Source organism: Pseudophryne corroboree, chromosome 8, assembly GCF_028390025.1.
Source record: "Pseudophryne corroboree isolate aPseCor3 chromosome 8, aPseCor3.hap2, whole genome shotgun sequence".
Taxonomy (NCBI): Eukaryota; Metazoa; Chordata; class Amphibia; order Anura; family Myobatrachidae; genus Pseudophryne; species Pseudophryne corroboree.
Window position 1 is genome coordinate 442748873 of NC_086451.1, and position 18380 is coordinate 442767252.

Here is an 18380-nt window from a genome sequence, read left to right on the forward strand (position 1 = left end):
CCTAGCGGAATCGCTCCGTGTTAGCTCCTCCTTCAATGTCTCCAGCTTCTTCTGCAAAAGCCTGATGAGGGGAATGACCTGACTCAGGCTGGCAGTGTCTGAACTGACTTCACGTGTGGCAAGTTCAAAGGGCATCAGAACCTTGCACAACGTTGAAATCATTCTCCACTGCGCTTGAGACAGGTGCATTCCACCTACTATATCGTGCTCAATTGTATAGGCTTGGTTTTTTTTTCTTTCTTTATACATACATACTAGTTACGACTATACTATCTCTTTATCAACCAGTCTATATATTAGCAGCAGACACAGTACAGTGCGGTAGTTCACGGCTGTGGCTACCTCTGTGTCGGCACTCGGCAGCCCGTCCATAATTGTATATACCACCTAACCGTGGTTTTTTTTTTCTTTCTTTATACATACATACTAGTTACGAGTATACTATCTCTTTATCAACCAGTCTATATTAGCAGCAGACACAGTACAGTGCGGTAGTTCACGGCTGTGGCTACCTCTGTGTCGGCACTCGGCAGCTCGTCCATAATTGTATATACCACCTAACCGTGGTTTTTTTTTCTTTCTTTATACATACATACTAGTTACGAGTATACTATCTCTTTATCAACCAGTCTATATATTAGCAGCAGACACAGTACAGTGCGGTAGTTCACGGCTGTGGCTACCTCTGTGTCGGCACTCGGCAGCCCGTCCATAATTGTATATACCACCTAACCGTGGTTTTTTTTTCTTTCTTTATAGTCATACTAGTTACGAGTATACTATCTCTTTATCAACCAGTCTATATTAGCAGCAGACACAGTACAGTGCGGTAGTTCACGGCTGTGGCTACCTCTGTGTCGGCACTCGGCAGCCCGTCCATAATTGTATATACCACCTAACCGTGGTTTTTTTTTCTTTCTTTATACATACATACTAGTTACGAGTATACTATCTCTTTATCAACCAGTCTATATATTAGCAGCAGACACAGTACAGTGCGGTAGTTCACGGCTGTGGCTACCTCTGTGTCGGCACTCGGCAGCCCGTCCATAATTGTATATACCACCTAACCGTGGTTTTTTTTTCTTTCTTTATAGTCATACTAGTTACGAGTATACTATCTCTTTATCAACCAGTCTATATTAGCAGCAGACACAGTACAGTACGGTAGTTCACGGCTGTGGCTACCTCTGTGTCGGCACTCGGCAGCCCGTCCATAATTGTATATACCACCTAACCGTGGTTTTTTTTTCTTTCTTTATACATACATACTAGTTACGAGTATACTATCTCTTTATCAACCAGTCTATATATTAGCAGCAGACACAGTACAGTGCGGTAGTTCACGGCTGTGGCTACCTCTGTGTCGGCACTCGGCAGCCCGTCCATAATTGTATATACCACCTAACCGTGGTTTTTTTTTCTTTCTTTATACATACATACTAGTTACGAGTATACTATCTCTTTATCAACCAGTCTATATATTAGCAGCAGACACAGTACAGTGCGGTAGTTCACGGCTGTGGCTACCTCTGTGTCGGCACTCGGCAGCCCGTCCATAATTGTATATACCACCTAACCGTGGTTTTTTTTTCTTTCTTTATACATACATACTAGTTACGAGTATACTATCTCTTTATCAACCAGTCTATATATTAGCAGCAGACACAGTACAGTGCGGTAGTTCACGGCTGTGGCTACCTCTGTGTCGGCACTCGGCAGCCCGTCCATAATTGTATATACCACCTAACCGTGGTTTTTTTTTCTTTCTTTATACATACATACTAGTTACGAGTATACTATCTCTTTATCAACCAGTCTATATATTAGCAGCAGACACAGTACAGTGCGGTAGTTCACGGCTGTGGCTACCTCTGTGTCGGCACTCGGCAGTCCGTCCATAATTGTATACTAGTATCCAATCCATCCATCTCCATTGTTTACCTGAGGTGCCTTTTAGTTGTGCCTATTAAAATATGGAGAACAAAAATGTTGAGGTTCCAAAATTAGGGAAAGATCAAGATCCACTTCCACCTCGTGCTGAAGCTGCTGCCACTAGTCATGGCCGAGACGATGAAATGCCAGCAACGTCGTCTGCCAAGGCCGATGCCCAATGTCATAGTACAGAGCATGTCAAATCCAAAACACCAAATATCAGTAAAAAAAGGACTCCAAAACCTAAAATAAAATTGTCGGAGGAGAAGCGTAAACTTGCCAATATGCCATTTACCACACGGAGTGGCAAGGAACGGCTGAGGCCCTGGCCTATGTTCATGGCTAGTGGTTAAGCTTCACATGAGGATGGAAGCACTCAGCCTCTCGCTAGAAAAATGAAAAGACTCAAGCTGGCAAAAGCAGTAGCACCGCAAAGAACTGTGCGTTCTTCGAAATCCCAAATCCACAAGGAGAGTCCAATTGTGTCGGTTGCGATGCCTGACCTTCCCAACACTGGACGTGAAGAGCATGCGCCTTCCACCATTTGCACGCCCCCTGCAAGTGCTGGAAGGAGCACCCGCAGTCCAGTTCCTGATAGTCAGATTGAAGATGTCAGTGTTGAAGTACACCAGGATGAGGAGGATATGGGTGTTGCTGGCGCTGGGGAGGAAATTGACCAGGAGGATTCTGATGGTGAGGTGGTTTGTTTAAGTCAGGCACCCGGGGAGACACCTGTTGTCCGTGGGAGGAATATGGCCGTTGACATGCCTGGTGAAAATACCAAAAAAATCAGCTCTTCGGTGTGGAACTATTTCAACAGAAATGCGGACAACAGGTGTCAAGCCGTGTGTTCCCTTTGTCAAGCTGTAATAAGTAGGGGTAAGGACGTTAACCACCTCGGAACATCCTCCCTTATACGTCACCTGCAGCGCATTCATAATAAGTCAGTGACAAGTTCAAAAACTTTGGGTGACAGCGGAAGCAGTCCACTGACCAGTAAATCCCTTCCTCTTGTAACCAAGCTCACGCAAACCACCCCACCAACTCCCTCAGTGTCAATTTCCTCCTTCCCCAGGAATGCCAATAGTCCTGCAGGCAATGTCACTGGCAATTCTGACGAGTCCTCTCCTGCCTGGGATTCCTCCGATGCATCCTTGCGTGTAACGCCTACTGCTGCTGGCGCTGCTGTTGTTGCTGCTGGGAGTCGATGGTCATCCCAGAGGGGAAGTCGTAAGCCCACTTGTACTACTTCCAGTAAGCAATTGACTGTTCAACAGTCCTTTGCGAGGAAGATGAAATATCACAGCAGTCATCCTGCTGCAAAGCGGATAACTGAGGCCTTGACAACTATGTTGGTGTTAGACGTGCGTCCGGTATCCGCCGTTAGTTCACAGGGAACTAGACAATTTATTGAGGCAGTGTGCCCCCGTTACCAAATACCATCTAGGTTCCACTTCTCTAGGCAGGCGATACCGAGAATGTACACGGACGTCAGAAAAAGACTCACCAGTGTCCTAAAAAATGCAGTTGTACCCAATGTCCACTTAACCACGGACATGTGGACAAGTGGAGCAGGGCAGGGTCAGGACTATATGACTGTGACAGCCCACTGGGTAGATGTATGGACTCCCGCCGCAAGAACAGCAGCGGCGGCACCAGTAGCAGCATCTCGCAAACGCCAACTCTTTCCTAGGCAGGCTACGCTTTGTATCACCGGTTTCCAGAATACGCACACAGCTGAAAACCTCTTACGGCAACTGAGGAAGATCATCGCGGAATGGCTTACCCCAATTGGACTCTCCTGTGGATTTGTGGCATCGGACAACGCCAGCAATATTGTGTGTGCATTAAATATGGGCAAATTCCAGCACGTCCCATGTTTTGCACATACCTTGAATTTGGTGGTGCAGAATTATTTAAAAAACGACAGGGGCGTGCAAGAGATGCTGTCGGTGGCCAGAAAAATTGCGGGACACTTTCGGCGTACAGGCACCACGTACAGAAGACTGGAGCACCACCAAAAACTACTGAACCTGCCCTGCCATCATCTGAAGCAAGAAGTGGTAACGAGGTGGAATTCAACCCTCTATATGCTTCAGAGGTTGGAGGAGCAGCAAAAGGCCATTCAAGCCTATACAATTGAGCACGATATAGGAGGTGGAATGCACCTGTCTCAAGCGCAGTGGAGAATGATTTCAACGTTGTGCAAGGTTCTGATGCCCTTTGAACTTGCCACACGTGAAGTCAGTTCAGACACTGCCAGCCTGAGTCAGGTCATTCCCCTCATCAGGCTTTTGCAGAAGAAGCTGGAGACATTGAAGGAGGAGCTAACACGGAGCGATTCCGCTAGGCATGTGGGACTTGTGGATGGAGCCCTTAATTCGCTTAACAAGGATTCACGGGTGGTCAATCTGTTGAAATCAGAGCACTACATTTTGGCCACCGTGCTCGATCCTAGATTTAAAGCCTACCTTGGATCTCTCTTTCCGGCAGACACAAGTCTGCTGGGGTTGAAAGACCTGCTGGTGAGAAAATTGTCAAGTCAAGCGGAACGCGACCTGTCAACATCTCCTCCTTCACATTCTCCCGCAACTGGGGGTGCGAGGAAAAGGCTCAGAATTCCGAGCCCACCCGCTGGCGGTGATGCAGGGCAGTCTGGAGCGACTGCTGATGCTGACATCTGGTCCGGACTGAAGGACCTGACAACGATTACGGACATGTCGTCTACTGTCACTGCATATGATTCTCTCACCATTGAAAGAATGGTGGAGGATTATATGAGTGACCGCATCCAAGTAGGCACGTCACACAGTCCATACTTATACTGGCAGGAAAAAGAGGCAATTTGGAGGCCATTGCACAAACTGGCTTTATTCTACCTAAGTTGCCCTCCCACAAGTGTGTACTCCGAAAGAGTGTTTAGTGCCGCCGCTCACCTTGTCAGCAATCGGCGTACGAGGTTACATCCAGAAAATGTGGAGAAGATGATGTTCATTAAAATGAATTATAATCAATTCCTCCGCGGAGACATTGACCAGCAGCAATTGCCTCCACAAAGTACACAGGGAGCTGAGATGGTGGATTCCAGTGGGGACGAATTGATAATCTGTGAGGAGGGGGATGTACACGGTGATATATCGGAGGGTGATGATGAGGTGGACATCTTGCCTCTGTAGAGCCAGTTTGTGCAAGGAGAGATTAATTGCTTCTTTTTTGGGGGGGGTCCAAACCAACCCGTCATATCAGTCACAGTCGTGTGGCAGACCCTGTCACTGAAATGATGGGTTGGTTAAAGTGTGCATGTCCTGTTTTGTTTATACAACATAAGGGTGGGTGGGAGGGCCCAAGGACAATTCCATCTTGCACCTCTTTTTTCTTTTATTTTTCTTTGCGTCATGTGCTGTTTGGGGAGGGTTTTTTGGAAGGGACATCCTGCGTGACACTGCAGTGCCACTCCTAAATGGGCCCGGTGTTTGTGTCGGCCACTAGGGTCGCTAATCTTACTCACACAGTCAGCTACCTCATTGCGCCTCTTTTTTTCTTTGCGTCATGTGCTGATTGGGGAGGGTTTTTTGGAAGGGACATCCTGCGTGACACTGCAGTGCCACTCCTAAATGGGCCCGGTGTTTGTGTCGGCCACTAGGGTCGCTAATCTTACTCACACAGTCAGCTACCTCATTGCGCCTCTTTTTTTCTTTGCGTCATGTGCTGATTGGGGAGGGTTTTTTGGAAGGGACATCCTGCGTGACACTGCAGTGCCACTCCTAAATGGGCCCGGTGTTTGTGTCGGCCACTAGGGTCGCTAATCTTACTCACACAGTCAGCTACCTCATTGCGCCTCTTTTTTTCTTTGCGTCATGTGCTGATTGGGGAGGGTTTTTTGGAAGGGACATCCTGCGTGACACTGCAGTGCCACTCCTAAATGGGCCCGGTGTTTGTGTCGGCCACTAGGGTCGCTTATCTTACTCACACAGTCAGCTACCTCATTGCGCCTCTTTTTTTTTTTGCGTCATGTGCTGATTGGGGAGGGTTTTTTGGAAGGGACATCCTGCGTGACACTGCAGTGCCACTCCTAGATGGGCCAGGTGTTTGTGTCGGCCACTAGTGTCGCTTAGCTTAGTCATCCAGCGACCTTGGTGCAAATTTTAGGACTAAAAATAATATTGTGAGGTGTGAGGTATTCAGAATAGACTGAAAATGAGTGGAAATTATGGTTTTTGAGGTTAATAATAATATGGGATCAAAATGACCCTCAAATTCTATGATTTAAGCTGTTTTTTAGTGTTTTTTTAAAAAAACACCCGAATCCAAAACACACCCGAATCCGACAAAAAAAAATTCGGTGAGGTTTTGCCAAAACGCGGTCGAACCCAAAACACGGCCGCGGAACCGAACCCAAAACCAAAACACAAAACCCGAAAAATTTCAGGCGCTCATCTCTAAAAAATACATGAACAAAACAAAGAAAAAAGAAAGACTCTGTGTTGGGGGCACTCTTGTAAACGTTAATATACAATAAAACATCACTTTTAATTATTTCATTAAAATATTGTGACTAAGAAACATTATTATACGTACCTTGGAATTCATACATAGTTATACTTTACTATCATAATTAGTAACATAAGAGAAAAAAATAATTACAATCAAAAATGATAAAATGCCTTGGTGAAAAGTATTTAAGCTTAATAATATGGTTTCCCGGGTAAGCCTGTGTATCAAAAAATATAATGAGACAGGTTTGTTAATACCAGGGGGGTAACCTCTTAATTGGTCCTTTCCATTGCCCAATGGTTTATAATAATGTAACTGAGGGGAAAAAATTTGCCTATATGGGTTATCAAACACCCCCAGCTATATATTCAGGCAGTGGTGTCACCACAAGGCATTTAATTCAGCAGATTATTGCTTTTTGATCCTATGGAAGGTTTATAGGTATTAATACAAGGCCCCTCTTACTCAAAACACATTTAAGGAGAGAGGTCACAGTATTTCACACCCATATGGTTAGGAGTTCTTCTTCAATCAAATCACAGTAGAGCGATAAGTGTAATCACATCCCCTACAAGGAAGGGAGGTTAATGTGTACCAGAGATTTAGAAAAGAGACACTGACGAGTGTGTAGAAGAATAATAGTCGGTAGGTATTTTACTTCTGCTGTTCAGCTTAATTGTTTATTGTACCTGGTATTTATTGCTGGTCTCCCAGCCAATTACTAACCAGGCCTACCATAGATTGGCTTCCAAGATCATATGAGATTGGGCATATCCCGTGGAGTATGGCAGTAATCTGCTGAATGAGAGAGTACTGCTACCTTATAGCGGAAACATGCTTCTGCTGTCCAAATTGATGGATGAGAGAGCACATATTGGAGTGAGAAAAGTATTAGGATAAGGTACTGAAAATTAAAGTGGGTAAAGGCTGAGGAAGCCTGTAAAGAAGAGTGAGGCATAAGAGTCCTTGAGTCTTAAAGACGATCTTCCTTAGGTAAGTAGACTGGAAGGAGCTTAACAGAGATAACTGGCAGAGTATGATTCTCACTTATACAGAGTTTATCAGGTAAATCACACTATACAATTGTCAAGTGATAATTCCTGTTAGATAGAGATTAATACTTCTCGCCATGGGACTTTAAGTCCCCTGATACCTTTAAGGGATATAAAAAGGTATATCTGTGTTTGTAAATAAGTGTGCCTGAGCAACAACTTCATATTCAAACAGAAAGGAGAAAAAGGGATATCGAGATTTACAAGTTGTATCACATAATTTATTACCTAAATCCTCAGTGTTTTAAATACTTCAAAAACAACAATAGGCAATGGAAAAAATAGTAACAAGTAAGCACATAAATAATCTTTAAAAATTGGAGCCCAAGTGGGCGCTTATTGGACCGATGTACCCCTATGGTGGGTGTGGGCTGCACAGTCTTACTGTCCCCACAGACCAAACGGACCGTTTCACCTTTAGGTAGGCTTGATCACCTAATGACTGTCGACCTAAGCTGTGTTGACCTAACGACCGTATCCCTGTTCTGTTCACTGAATATGATGATGATGATGATGATAATAATAATATTATCTAGAGAGCGAAGGACTCAGGGCTTCCTCTGCCTAACAACCATGTGACTCCTCTGAACACTCACATCACCAAGGTGCTTTACATACCCAAAAATTCTTCTCGATTAGATGAGATATCCAACAGGTCTCTCATCCTCCTGATTTCCACAGTTGGGTCCCCTCCCATATTGTGTTTTCCTAAGAAATAAATAATTAGTGTCAAATACTGTGACAGAGACAACATGCTGAAGGCCTAACAGCCTTCCATATGTACTACTGGATAGTACATGTATTATGCATGCACATATATAGATTCATAATATCAAAGGTGACCTATATTCACCATTATAGTATAAAAGCATAAGAGAATCCATTTTGTTTCTAGCTAGATGAGAAAGCATATTCATATATACTTTATACAAAGAGGAACAAAATAACTTTGTTGGCTAGTATTAAGTCCACATACGCACATCCAAAGTCCAGTTTAATTCCTAATAAGGAATACCCCCACACACACTTTAAACAATGGAAAATTAGGAAATTGTATACTTTAATATTATCAAGAACATATGGTGACTCCAGGAGCCATCCTCGTTACTCTGACGTGTGCTAAATATTTCTTGTTTGTTTGTGCCAATTGTCCAAATATGACCATATTATCAGAAATCATGTGTTATCATAGTTTGTATATGTTATGTTTTTAACCTCTATATTTTGCTGTATGTGTCCTACTATAAGGACCCTCTTAATATTAATATAATCAATAAAAGCTACGTTTTATTTTGATAATCAATCCAACAAATAGATATTGTGCACCCAACTCAACAACCGCCTTTCTAGTTCTCTTCATATGTTGTTATATCCTAGTTGTAACAGGGTCGCACCCCCAGAGAGGCTTAAAGTCTAATTTAGACTGTGGTGTGAGGAGGCAGAGGATGGGGCACTGACTATGGTGTGAGGAGGAAGGGGGTGGGGCACTGACTATGGTGTGAGGAGGCAGAGGATGGGGCAATGACAGTGGTGTGAGGAGGAAGAGGGTGGGGCACTGACTGTGGTGTGAGGAGGGAGAGGATGGGGCACTGACTATGGTGTGAGGAGGAAGGGGGTGGGGCACTGACTATGGTGTGAGGAGGCAGAGGATGGGGCAATGACAGTGGTGTGAGGAGGAAGAGGGTGGGGCACTGACTGTGGTGTGAGGAGGGAGAGGATGGGGCACTGACAGTGGTGTGAGGATGAAGAGGGTGGGGCACTGACTGTGGTGTGAGGAGGCAGAGGATGGGGCAATGACAGTGGTGTGAGGAGGAAGAGGGTGGGGCACTGACTGTGGAGTGAGGAGGGAGTGGATGGGGCACTGACTGTGGTGTGAGGAGGCAGAGGATGGGGCAATGACAGTGGTGTGAGGAGGAAGAGGGTGGGGCACTGACTGTGGTGTGAGGAGGGAGAGGATGGGGCACTGACTGTGGAGTGAGGAGGGAGTGGATGGGGCACTGACTGTGGTGTGAGGAGGCAGAGGATGGGGCAATGACAGTGGTGTGAGGAGGGAGAGGATGGGGCACTGACTGTGGAGTGAGGAGGGAGAGGATGGGGCACTGACTGTGGTGTGAAGAGGAAGAGGATGGGGCACTGACTGTGGTGTGAGGAGGGACAGGATGGGGTACTGACTGTGGTGTGAGGAGGAAGAGGATGTGATACTGACTGTGGTGTGAGGAAGGATATAATGGGGCACTGACTGTGGTGTGAGGAGGTAGAGGATGGGCACTGATTGTGGTGTAAGGGGGCAGAGTATGGGGCACTGACTGTGGTGTGAGGAGGGAGAGGATGTGATACTGACTATGGTGTGAGGAAGGATAGAATGGGGCACTGACTGTGGTGTGAGGAGGCAGAGGCTGGGGCACTGACTATGGTGGGCGGAGGCAGAGTATGGGGCACTGACTGTGGTGTGAGGAGGCAGAGGCTGGGGCACTGACTATGGTGGGCGGAGGCAGAGTATGGGGCACTGACTGTGGTGTGAGGAGGCAGAAGATGGGGCACTGACTGTGGTGTGAGGAGGCAGAGGATGGGGCACTGACTGTGGTGCGAGGAGGCAGAAGATGGAGCACTGACTGTGGTGTGAGGAGGGAGATGATAGGGCACTGACAGTGCTGTGAGGAGGGGAAGGATGGGGCACTTACTGTGCTGTGAGGGTGGAGTGGATGGGGGACTGACTGTGGTGTGAGGAGGCAGAGGATGGGGCACTGACTGTGGTGTGAGGAGGCAGAGGATTGGTCACTGACTGTGGTGTGAGGAGGGAGAGGATGGGACACTGACTGTGCTGTGAGGAGGGGAAGGATGGGGCACTTACTGTGCTGTGAGGATGGAGTGGATGGGGCACTTACTGTGCTGTGAGGATGGAGTGGATGGGGGACTGACTGTGGTGTGAGGAGGCAGAGGATGGGGCACTGACTGTGGTGTGAGGAGGCAGAGGATGGGGCACTGACTGTGGTGTGAGGATGGAGTGGATGGGGCACTGACTGTGGTGTGAGGAGGGAGAGGATGGGACACTGACTGTGGTGTGAGGAGGGATAGAGTGGGGCACTGACTGTGGTGTGAGAAACCAGAGGATGGGGCACTGACAGTGGTGTGAGGAGGAAGAGGGTGGGGCACTGACTGGTGTGAGGAGGGACTGTGGTGTGAGGACACAGAGGATAGGGCACTGAATGTGGTGTGAGGAGGGAGAGGATAGGCAACTGACTATGGTGTGAGGAGGCCAAGGATGGGGCACTGACTGTAGTGTGAGGAGGCAGAAGTTGGGGCACTGACTGTGGTGTGAGGAGGCATAGAATGGGGCACTGACTGTGGTGTGAGGAGGCAGAGGATGGGGCACTGACTATGGTGTGAGGAGGCAGAGGATGGGGCACTGACTGTGGTGTGAGGAGGCAGAGGATGGGGCACTGACAGTGGTGTGAGGAGGAAGGGGGTGGGGCACTGACTGTGGTGCCGAAAGTAACCTCACCGCTGACCTCAAAGTTCCCACCATTGGTTACAATGGAGCGTATAGGCGCTACATTGTATCTCTGCCGTGTGCAGCCTGACAGACACTACAGGAGCACACAGCCAATCAGGAGGGAGCCACGATGTGGCGCTCCCTGATTGGCAGAAGGGACCCTCTTTGACAGTAGTCAGGAGGGGTCCTGGCAGTCGGGGAAAGGGGTCCCATGTTTTCACATGGGTCCCATGTTTTCACATGTTTTCACATGTTTTCACTGTGCGTGGTCAGGTTTACGTTTTTTTATTTTGCCAAGTACGTGGATTAGACAAAGGAAAGAAGATACCCTGGATTATGTGAGTATAATTTTTTTTCAAAGGTACACCTAGGATTCTACATGGAGAAGAGGACCGAGCCACGTGTGAACATAGGTAAGTATGTATGTTTGGACTCTGGAGGTGTGCATGTATGTAATAAACTTATACTGTCACGGTGTGTGTGTCCTGTTTTTTTTTGGGTTATTTTTTTAGTAGTAGTACTACGGGCAGTACGGATGGTGTAATGGTTAGCATTACTGCCTCACAGCACTGAGGTCATGGGTTCGATTCCCACCATGGCCCTAACTGTGTGGAGTTTGTATATTCTCCCCGTACTTGTGTGGGTTTCCTCCGGGTACTCCAGTTTCCTCCCACAATCCCAAAAAATATACTGGCAGGTTAATTGGCTCCCAACAAAATGAATCCTAGATTGAATGTGTCTGTGTGTACATGTGGTAGGGAATATAGATTGTAAGCTCCACTGGAGCAGGGACTGATGTGAATGGGCAAATATTCTCTGTAAAGCGCTGCGGAATATGTGTGCGCTATATAAATAACTGGTAATAAATAAAATAAATAAATAATACAGGTACCAGCAGGCCCGGTTTTCCACCGCATGCTGGTACTTGTGGTTCTCCAAGTACCAGCTTGCGGGGGAGGCTTGCTGGGACTTGTAGTACTGCTACTAAAAAACAATATTCACATTTTTTCCTAAAGGCTATCAGCCCCCCATCCGCCGCCCTTGGATGGGGGGGGAAAGCCTCGGGCTTCACCCCTGGCCCTTGGGTGGCTGGAGGGGGGGGGACACCCCTTGATTTAAGGAGTTCCCACTCCTCCAGGGTACCCCGGCCAGGGGTGACTAGTTTGGTATGTAATGCCAGGGCTGCAGGGACCAGTATAAAAGTGTCCCCCGGCTGTGGCATTATGTACCTGGCTAGTGGAGCCCAATGCTGGTTTCAAAAATACGGGGTACCCCTACGCTTTTTGTCCCCCGTATTTTTGGAACCAGGACCAGGCGCAGAGCCCGGTGCTGGTTGTTGAAATATGGGGGAACCCCCGGTCATTTTTCCCCCCATATTTTGTGAACCAGGACCAGCTCAAAGAGCCCTAAGCTGGTTTTGCTTAGGAGGGGGGATCCCAGGCATTTTTTTAAAAAGATTTGTGAAAAGGTTATTTTTTTTAACGAAAGATGCACAATGAAGCCCTGCACGGATCTCACAGATCCGGCCGAAATTCATTGTGTTAATGTCGGCAGTGTTTTACTATTCACTCCCGTAAAACACTGCCAAAAAATACAAATGACATCGACATCGGAAAACACGAAAATGCAGAATACGACAGCTTAGTAAATTAGTCGTAATAAATTCAAAAAGTTGCAAATTTACACTTGCAATGTCATTCGTGTTTGAACTTTAACCTCATTCTGAAAAATACGAATTTCAGTAAATATTCCCCCATGTTTCCTCTCTGTTCCTTTAGATTTGCTCTCCCTCCTTTCCTCCCGGCCCGGCGCCTAGCAACTAGGGACGCAGAGCGCACTTAGCCGCCGGGTCCCTAGCAATGCTGGGACGCCGTGCGCGCTGAGCCGCCGGCTCCCTAGCAACGCTAGGACACCGGGCGCGCCAAGCCGCCGGGACCCTAGCAACGGGGACGCCACGGGCGGACCGCGTTCCCCGTTGCAGGGTGGATTAAATCACTGCGCACACATGTTTCTGGTCGTGCAGCAGGGCAGCTGCACGACATTGGTGGTAATTAGGCTCTGGACTCTGATTGGGGAATTCCCTGTTAAATGCCTTCTCAGTGCCTCACACAGACGCCGGTGATAGCTTCCTGCATGCTGCTCATGTTTGGTTTGTATCTGTTCCTGGTCTGCTGTGTCCGGTCGTTACAGTCTTCAGAGTTCCTGAGTCTTGGTGTTTGTCATCTCATCCCAAGGAGTTCTCCTGGTCCTCATTTATCTGTGACACTCTATTGAGGATCTCGCTTGGTTTCGTGAGTGACGGCTCTGCCGTGTGCTGCGGCCTAGGCCGCTTAATATTGTTTGCTGGTTTTGGAGCATTTGCGGAGGTATCCGCTTTCACAGTCCTCTCCAGTACTCGGCGGTGCCGTGTAGGAGAGTGGACAAGTGGAGTATTTTGGTTGTCCTTTTCCCTGGCGGAAATCCGCACATACTTTAGTTTTAGGTTTGTTAGTAGCCCCTGGCCTTGTTGTTTAGTTAGAGGGCCCCTTGTTATCACCTTGTCTCGGTTCACTCTTTGTCTCCCATTAAGACCTGAGGGGGCATCGGGGACGCCACGGGCGGACCGCGGGCGGACCACGGGCGGACCGCGTTCCCCATTGCAGGGTGGATTAAATCACTGTGCACACATGTTTCTGGTCGTGCAGCAGGGCAGCTGCACGACATTGGTGGTAATCAGGCTCTGGACTCTGATTGGGGAATTCCCTGTTAAATGCCTTCTCAGTGCCTCACACAGACGCCGGTGATAGCTTCCTGCATGCTGCTCATGTTTGGTTTATATCTGTTCCTGGTCTGCTGTGTCCGGTCGTTCCAGTCTTCAGAGTTCCTGAGTCTTGGTGTTTGTCATCTCATCCCAAGGAGTTCTCCTGGTCCTCATTTACCTGTGACACTCTATTGAGGATCTCGCTTGGTTTCGTGAGTGACGGCTCTGCCGTGTGCTGCGGCCTAGGCCGCTTAATATTGTTTGCTGGTTTTGGAGCATTTGCGGAGGTATCCGCTTTCACAGTCCTCTCCAGTACTCGGCGGTGCCGTGTAGGAGAGTGGACAAGTGGAGTATTTTGGTTGTCCTTTTCCCTGGCGGAAATCCGCACATACTTTAGATTTAGGTTTGTTAGTAGCCCCTGGCCTTGTTGTTTAGTTAGAGGGCCCCTTGTTATCACCTTGTCTCGGTTCACTCTTTGTCTCCCATTAAGACCTGAGGGGGCATCGGAGTTGAGCAGACGTAATCCGCCCTTCAAACGCGGCTGCCATGGGCTCAAGAAACCATAGTCTCGCAAGAGTGTACTGACAGCACGGGCGAGACAACGGAGATAGGGTGCCAGGGGCTATTCCCATTCCTTTCCCCTTTCCCAGCATTACGTTCCGGTATTCAGGTCTCTTCACATAAGATCACCCCAGACCTGAGTACTAGAATCATAACATTATCACCGGCCCAAAAACTTAAAAAAAAAAAAAGGGGGGTTTTGAATTTTTTCCCATTCTGTTTTGGTGAGAATAAAATCCGGCTTCATGAATCCGGCAGGGTTAGGACCAAATCCCGGTCAGCTTTTTGCTAATCAAATTAAAGAACTAACTCAGATGGTTTAGGACCTTTGTCTTCGGGTGAGATCGCAGGAAGATCTTTTGCGAGCCTTCCCGAGTGTGGTCCCGGAACCAAAGATGCATTTACCCAACCGTTTTTCAGGTAACCGAAAATATTTTTTTAATTTTAAAGAAGCTTGTAAGCTATATTTTCGTTTAAGGCCTCGTTCCTCTTGTACTGAATCTCAGCGGGTTGGGATTATTATGTCATTGCTCCAGGGGGATCCACAGACCTGGGCGTTTGGGTTAAAAACTGAAGATCCTGCTTTGTTATTGGTTGACACCTTTTTTAAATCATTAGGTCTGTTGTATGATGACCCAGATAGAGAGGCGTCAGCTGAGAGTCACCTACGTGCTCTTAAACAAGGAAAAAATCCAGCAGAGGTGTATTGTACCGAATTTCGCCGTTGATCGAACGACTGTGGCTGGAATGACCCGGCCCTGCGCAGTCAGTTTCGCCTCGGTTTATCTGAACTTATTAAAGACAGTCTCCTTCAGTACCCCGCTCCTGAGACTCTCGATAAACTCATGGAGCTTGCTATTAAAATAGATCGTCGTCTCCGAGAGCGGAGGGCTGAAAGAGGAACAACTTTTAGGCCTAGTCCTTGTGTTTATACCTTTCCAGAGGATGTCGAGGAGCCCATGCAAATGGGTCTCTCCCGGCTGTCCCCAGAGGAAAGAACCAGAAGATTAAGTTCTGGTCTCTGTTTGTACTGTGGTGGCAAGGGACATATTGCTCGCAACTGCCCGAACAAGTCGGGAAACGCTCTGACCAAGTGAATTGTGAGGGGGTTCACTTAGGTCTGCAGCTTATCTCCTCAAACGACTCTCTCCTAGTTCCTGTTAAGATTTCCTTTGGCAGCCTCAGTTCATTGGTGTCGGCCTTTGTCGACAGTGGAGCTGCAGGAAATTTTATGGATTTAACTTGGGCTAAGGCCTTAGGCATTCCTCAGATACCATTGAATAAACGTATCACCATGCACGGGTTAGATGGGGGTCCGCTTTCCAATGGGATAATTACTCACCGCACACCTCCAGTATTACTTACAGTAGGAGCTTCACATTCTGAAGAGATAGAATTCTACCTTACACATTGTCCGGCAGTTCCTGTAGTTTTGGGTCACCCTTGGCTTGCCTTTCATAATCCCACCATTGATTGGCGGTCTGGGGAGATTTCCCAGTGGGGTCCTTTTTGTGTTAAGGAATGTATTTCCCATCCAGTCCGGGTTGCGGCAGTCGTCCCAGAACGTATTCCTGTGGAATATCAGGATTTTGCCGATGTGTTCTCCAAAGGCAATGCGGACATTCTGCCTCCCCATCGGTCCTACGACTGTGCTATAGAGTTAGTTCCAGGTGTCACTTTGCCTAAGGGGAGATTATATGCCCTGTCCGGGCCAGAAACCACGGCCATGAATAATTATATTCAGGAAAGCCTTAAGAAAGGTTTTATTAGGCCTTCAAAATCTCCATTGAGTGCAGGATTTTTCTTTGTTGAGAAAAAAGATGGGTTGCTTAGACCATGTATTGATTTTAGGGCCCTGAATAAGATCTCTGAGAAAAACACCTATCCTTTGCCCTTAATTTCAGTGCTTTTTGATCAGTTAAGCTCCGCTGTGATCTTTTCGAAAATTGATCTTAGGGGAGCTTACAACCTCATCGGAATAAAATCTGGGGATGAGTGGAAGACGGCTTTCAGCACTCAGTCGGGTCACTATGAATACCTGGTGATGCCGTTCGGCCTGTCAAATGCTCCGGCGGTTTTTCAAGACCTTATTAACGATGTTCTCCGTGACTTCCTTGGGAAGTTCGTGGTCGTTTATCTAGACGACATTTTGATATACTCTGAGTCTATGGAACAACATGTTACCCAGGTGCGTCTGGTTCTTCAAAAGTTACGAGAGAATCATTTATATGCTAAGCTTGAGAAGTGTGATTTTCACATCACAGAGGCATCTTTCTTGGGGTATATTATTTCTCCCCAGGGATTTTTCATGGAACCGAAAAAGCTCCAGGCCATCCTTAATTGGGAGCAACCCACTAATTTAAAAGCAATTCAGCGCTTTTTAGGGTTTGCTAATTATTATAGGCGGTTCATTCATACTTTTTCTGACCTAGTCTCTCCCATAGTAGCTTTGACTAAGAAAGGAGCGGATCCCTCCAATTGGTCGCATGAAGCTGAGTTAGCCTTCCGGTCCTTGAAACAGGCCTTTGTCTCGGCTCCTGTCCTTAGACATCCTAATCCGGAGCTTCCCTTTATTGTGGAGGTTGATGCCTCAGAGGAAAAATACGAATTTCAGTAAATATTCCCCCATGTTTCCTCTCTGTTCCTTTAGATTTGCTCTCCCTCCTTTCCTCCCGGCCCGGCGCCTAGCAACTAGGGACGCAGAGCGCACTTAGCCGCCGGGTCCCTAGCAATGCTGGGACGCCGTGCGCGCTGAGCCGCCGGCTCCCTAGCAACGCTAGGACGCCGGGCGCGCCAAGCTGCCGGGACCCTAGTAACGGGGACGCCACGGGCGGACCGCGTTCCCCGTTGCAGGGTGGATTAAATCACTGTGCACACATGTTTCTGGTCGTGCAGCAGGGCAGCTGCACGACATTGGTGGTAATCAGGCTCTGGACTCTGATTGGGGAATTCCCTGTTAAATGCCTTCTCAGTGCCTCACACAGACGCCGGTGATAGCTTCCTGCATGCTGCTCATGTTTGGTTTATATCTGTTCCTGGTCTGCTGTGTCCGGTCGTTCCAGTCTTCAGAGTTCCTGAGTCTTGGTGTTTGTCATCTCATCCCAAGGAGTTCTCCTGGTCCTCATTTACCTGTGACACTCTATTGAGGATCTCGCTTGGTTTCGTGAGTGACGGCTCTGCCGTGTGCTGCGGCCTAGGCCGCTTAATATTGTTTGCTGGTTTTGGAGCATTTGCGGAGGTATCCGCTTTCACAGTCCTCTCCAGTACTCGGCGGTGCCGTGTAGGAGAGTGGACAAGTGGAGTATTTTGGTTGTCCTTTTCCCTGGCGGAAATCCGCACATACTTTAGTTTTAGGTTTGTTAGTAGCCCCTGGCCTTGTTGTTTAGTTAGAGGGCGTGGAGTGGGAGCAATCCTGGAGTGGGAGCAATCATTTCTCAGGTTGGAGTGGAGTGGGAGCAATCCTTTCTCAGGAAGATCCGGAGTCTCAGGAGTTACATCCTTGTGCTTTCATGTCCAGGAAATTCTCCTCCGCTGAATCCAACTATGACGTTGGTAATCGGGAATTACTGGCAGTAAAATGGGCTTTCGTGGAATGGAGGCATTGGTTGGAGGGAGCTAGGCATACTATTACTGTTTTTACTGACCATAAGAACCTGCAATATATTGAGTCAGCCAAACGACTTAATGCTCGGCAGGCACGTTGGGCATTGTTTTTTTACTCGTTTCAGGTTTATAATTACCTTCAGGCCTGGTTCCAAGAATACGAAAGCTGATGCTCTGTCACGTTGCTTTCTTCCAGTTCACAATAGCAATCCTGTTACTACCCCCATAGTTCCATCTTCAGTCATCCGGGCAGGCCTCACACAGGATTTATTTACTCAGTTAAACCAGCTTCAACACCAAGCTCCTAGACTTACTCCTGCTGGTCGTCTTTTTGTCCCCGAATTTTTGAGAGGAACTGTTTTAACTGAGTTTCATGACAACAAAGTCTCGGGGCATCCGGGTATCACTAAGACCTTGGAGTTAGTCTCTCGCTCAGTGTGGTGGCCGAGTCTTTCTAAAGACGTTAAGGAATTCGTCCATTCCTGTCAGGTTTGTGCACAGC

The 18380-nt window shown here is 47.6% G+C and overlaps 1 protein-coding gene across 1 annotated transcript in view; it reads right to left on the minus strand.

Moving 5' to 3' along the window:
• LOC134949511 (complement factor B-like) overlaps nucleotides 1-18380 on the minus strand; it is a 295509-nt gene that overhangs the window by 124604 nt on the left and 152525 nt on the right. Inside the window, exon 9 of the mRNA XM_063938124.1 lies at nucleotides 8100-8189. Within this exon, the coding sequence (XP_063794194.1) occupies nucleotides 8100-8189 (90 nt within the window). The remainder of the gene's footprint in view (nucleotides 1-8099; nucleotides 8190-18380) is intronic.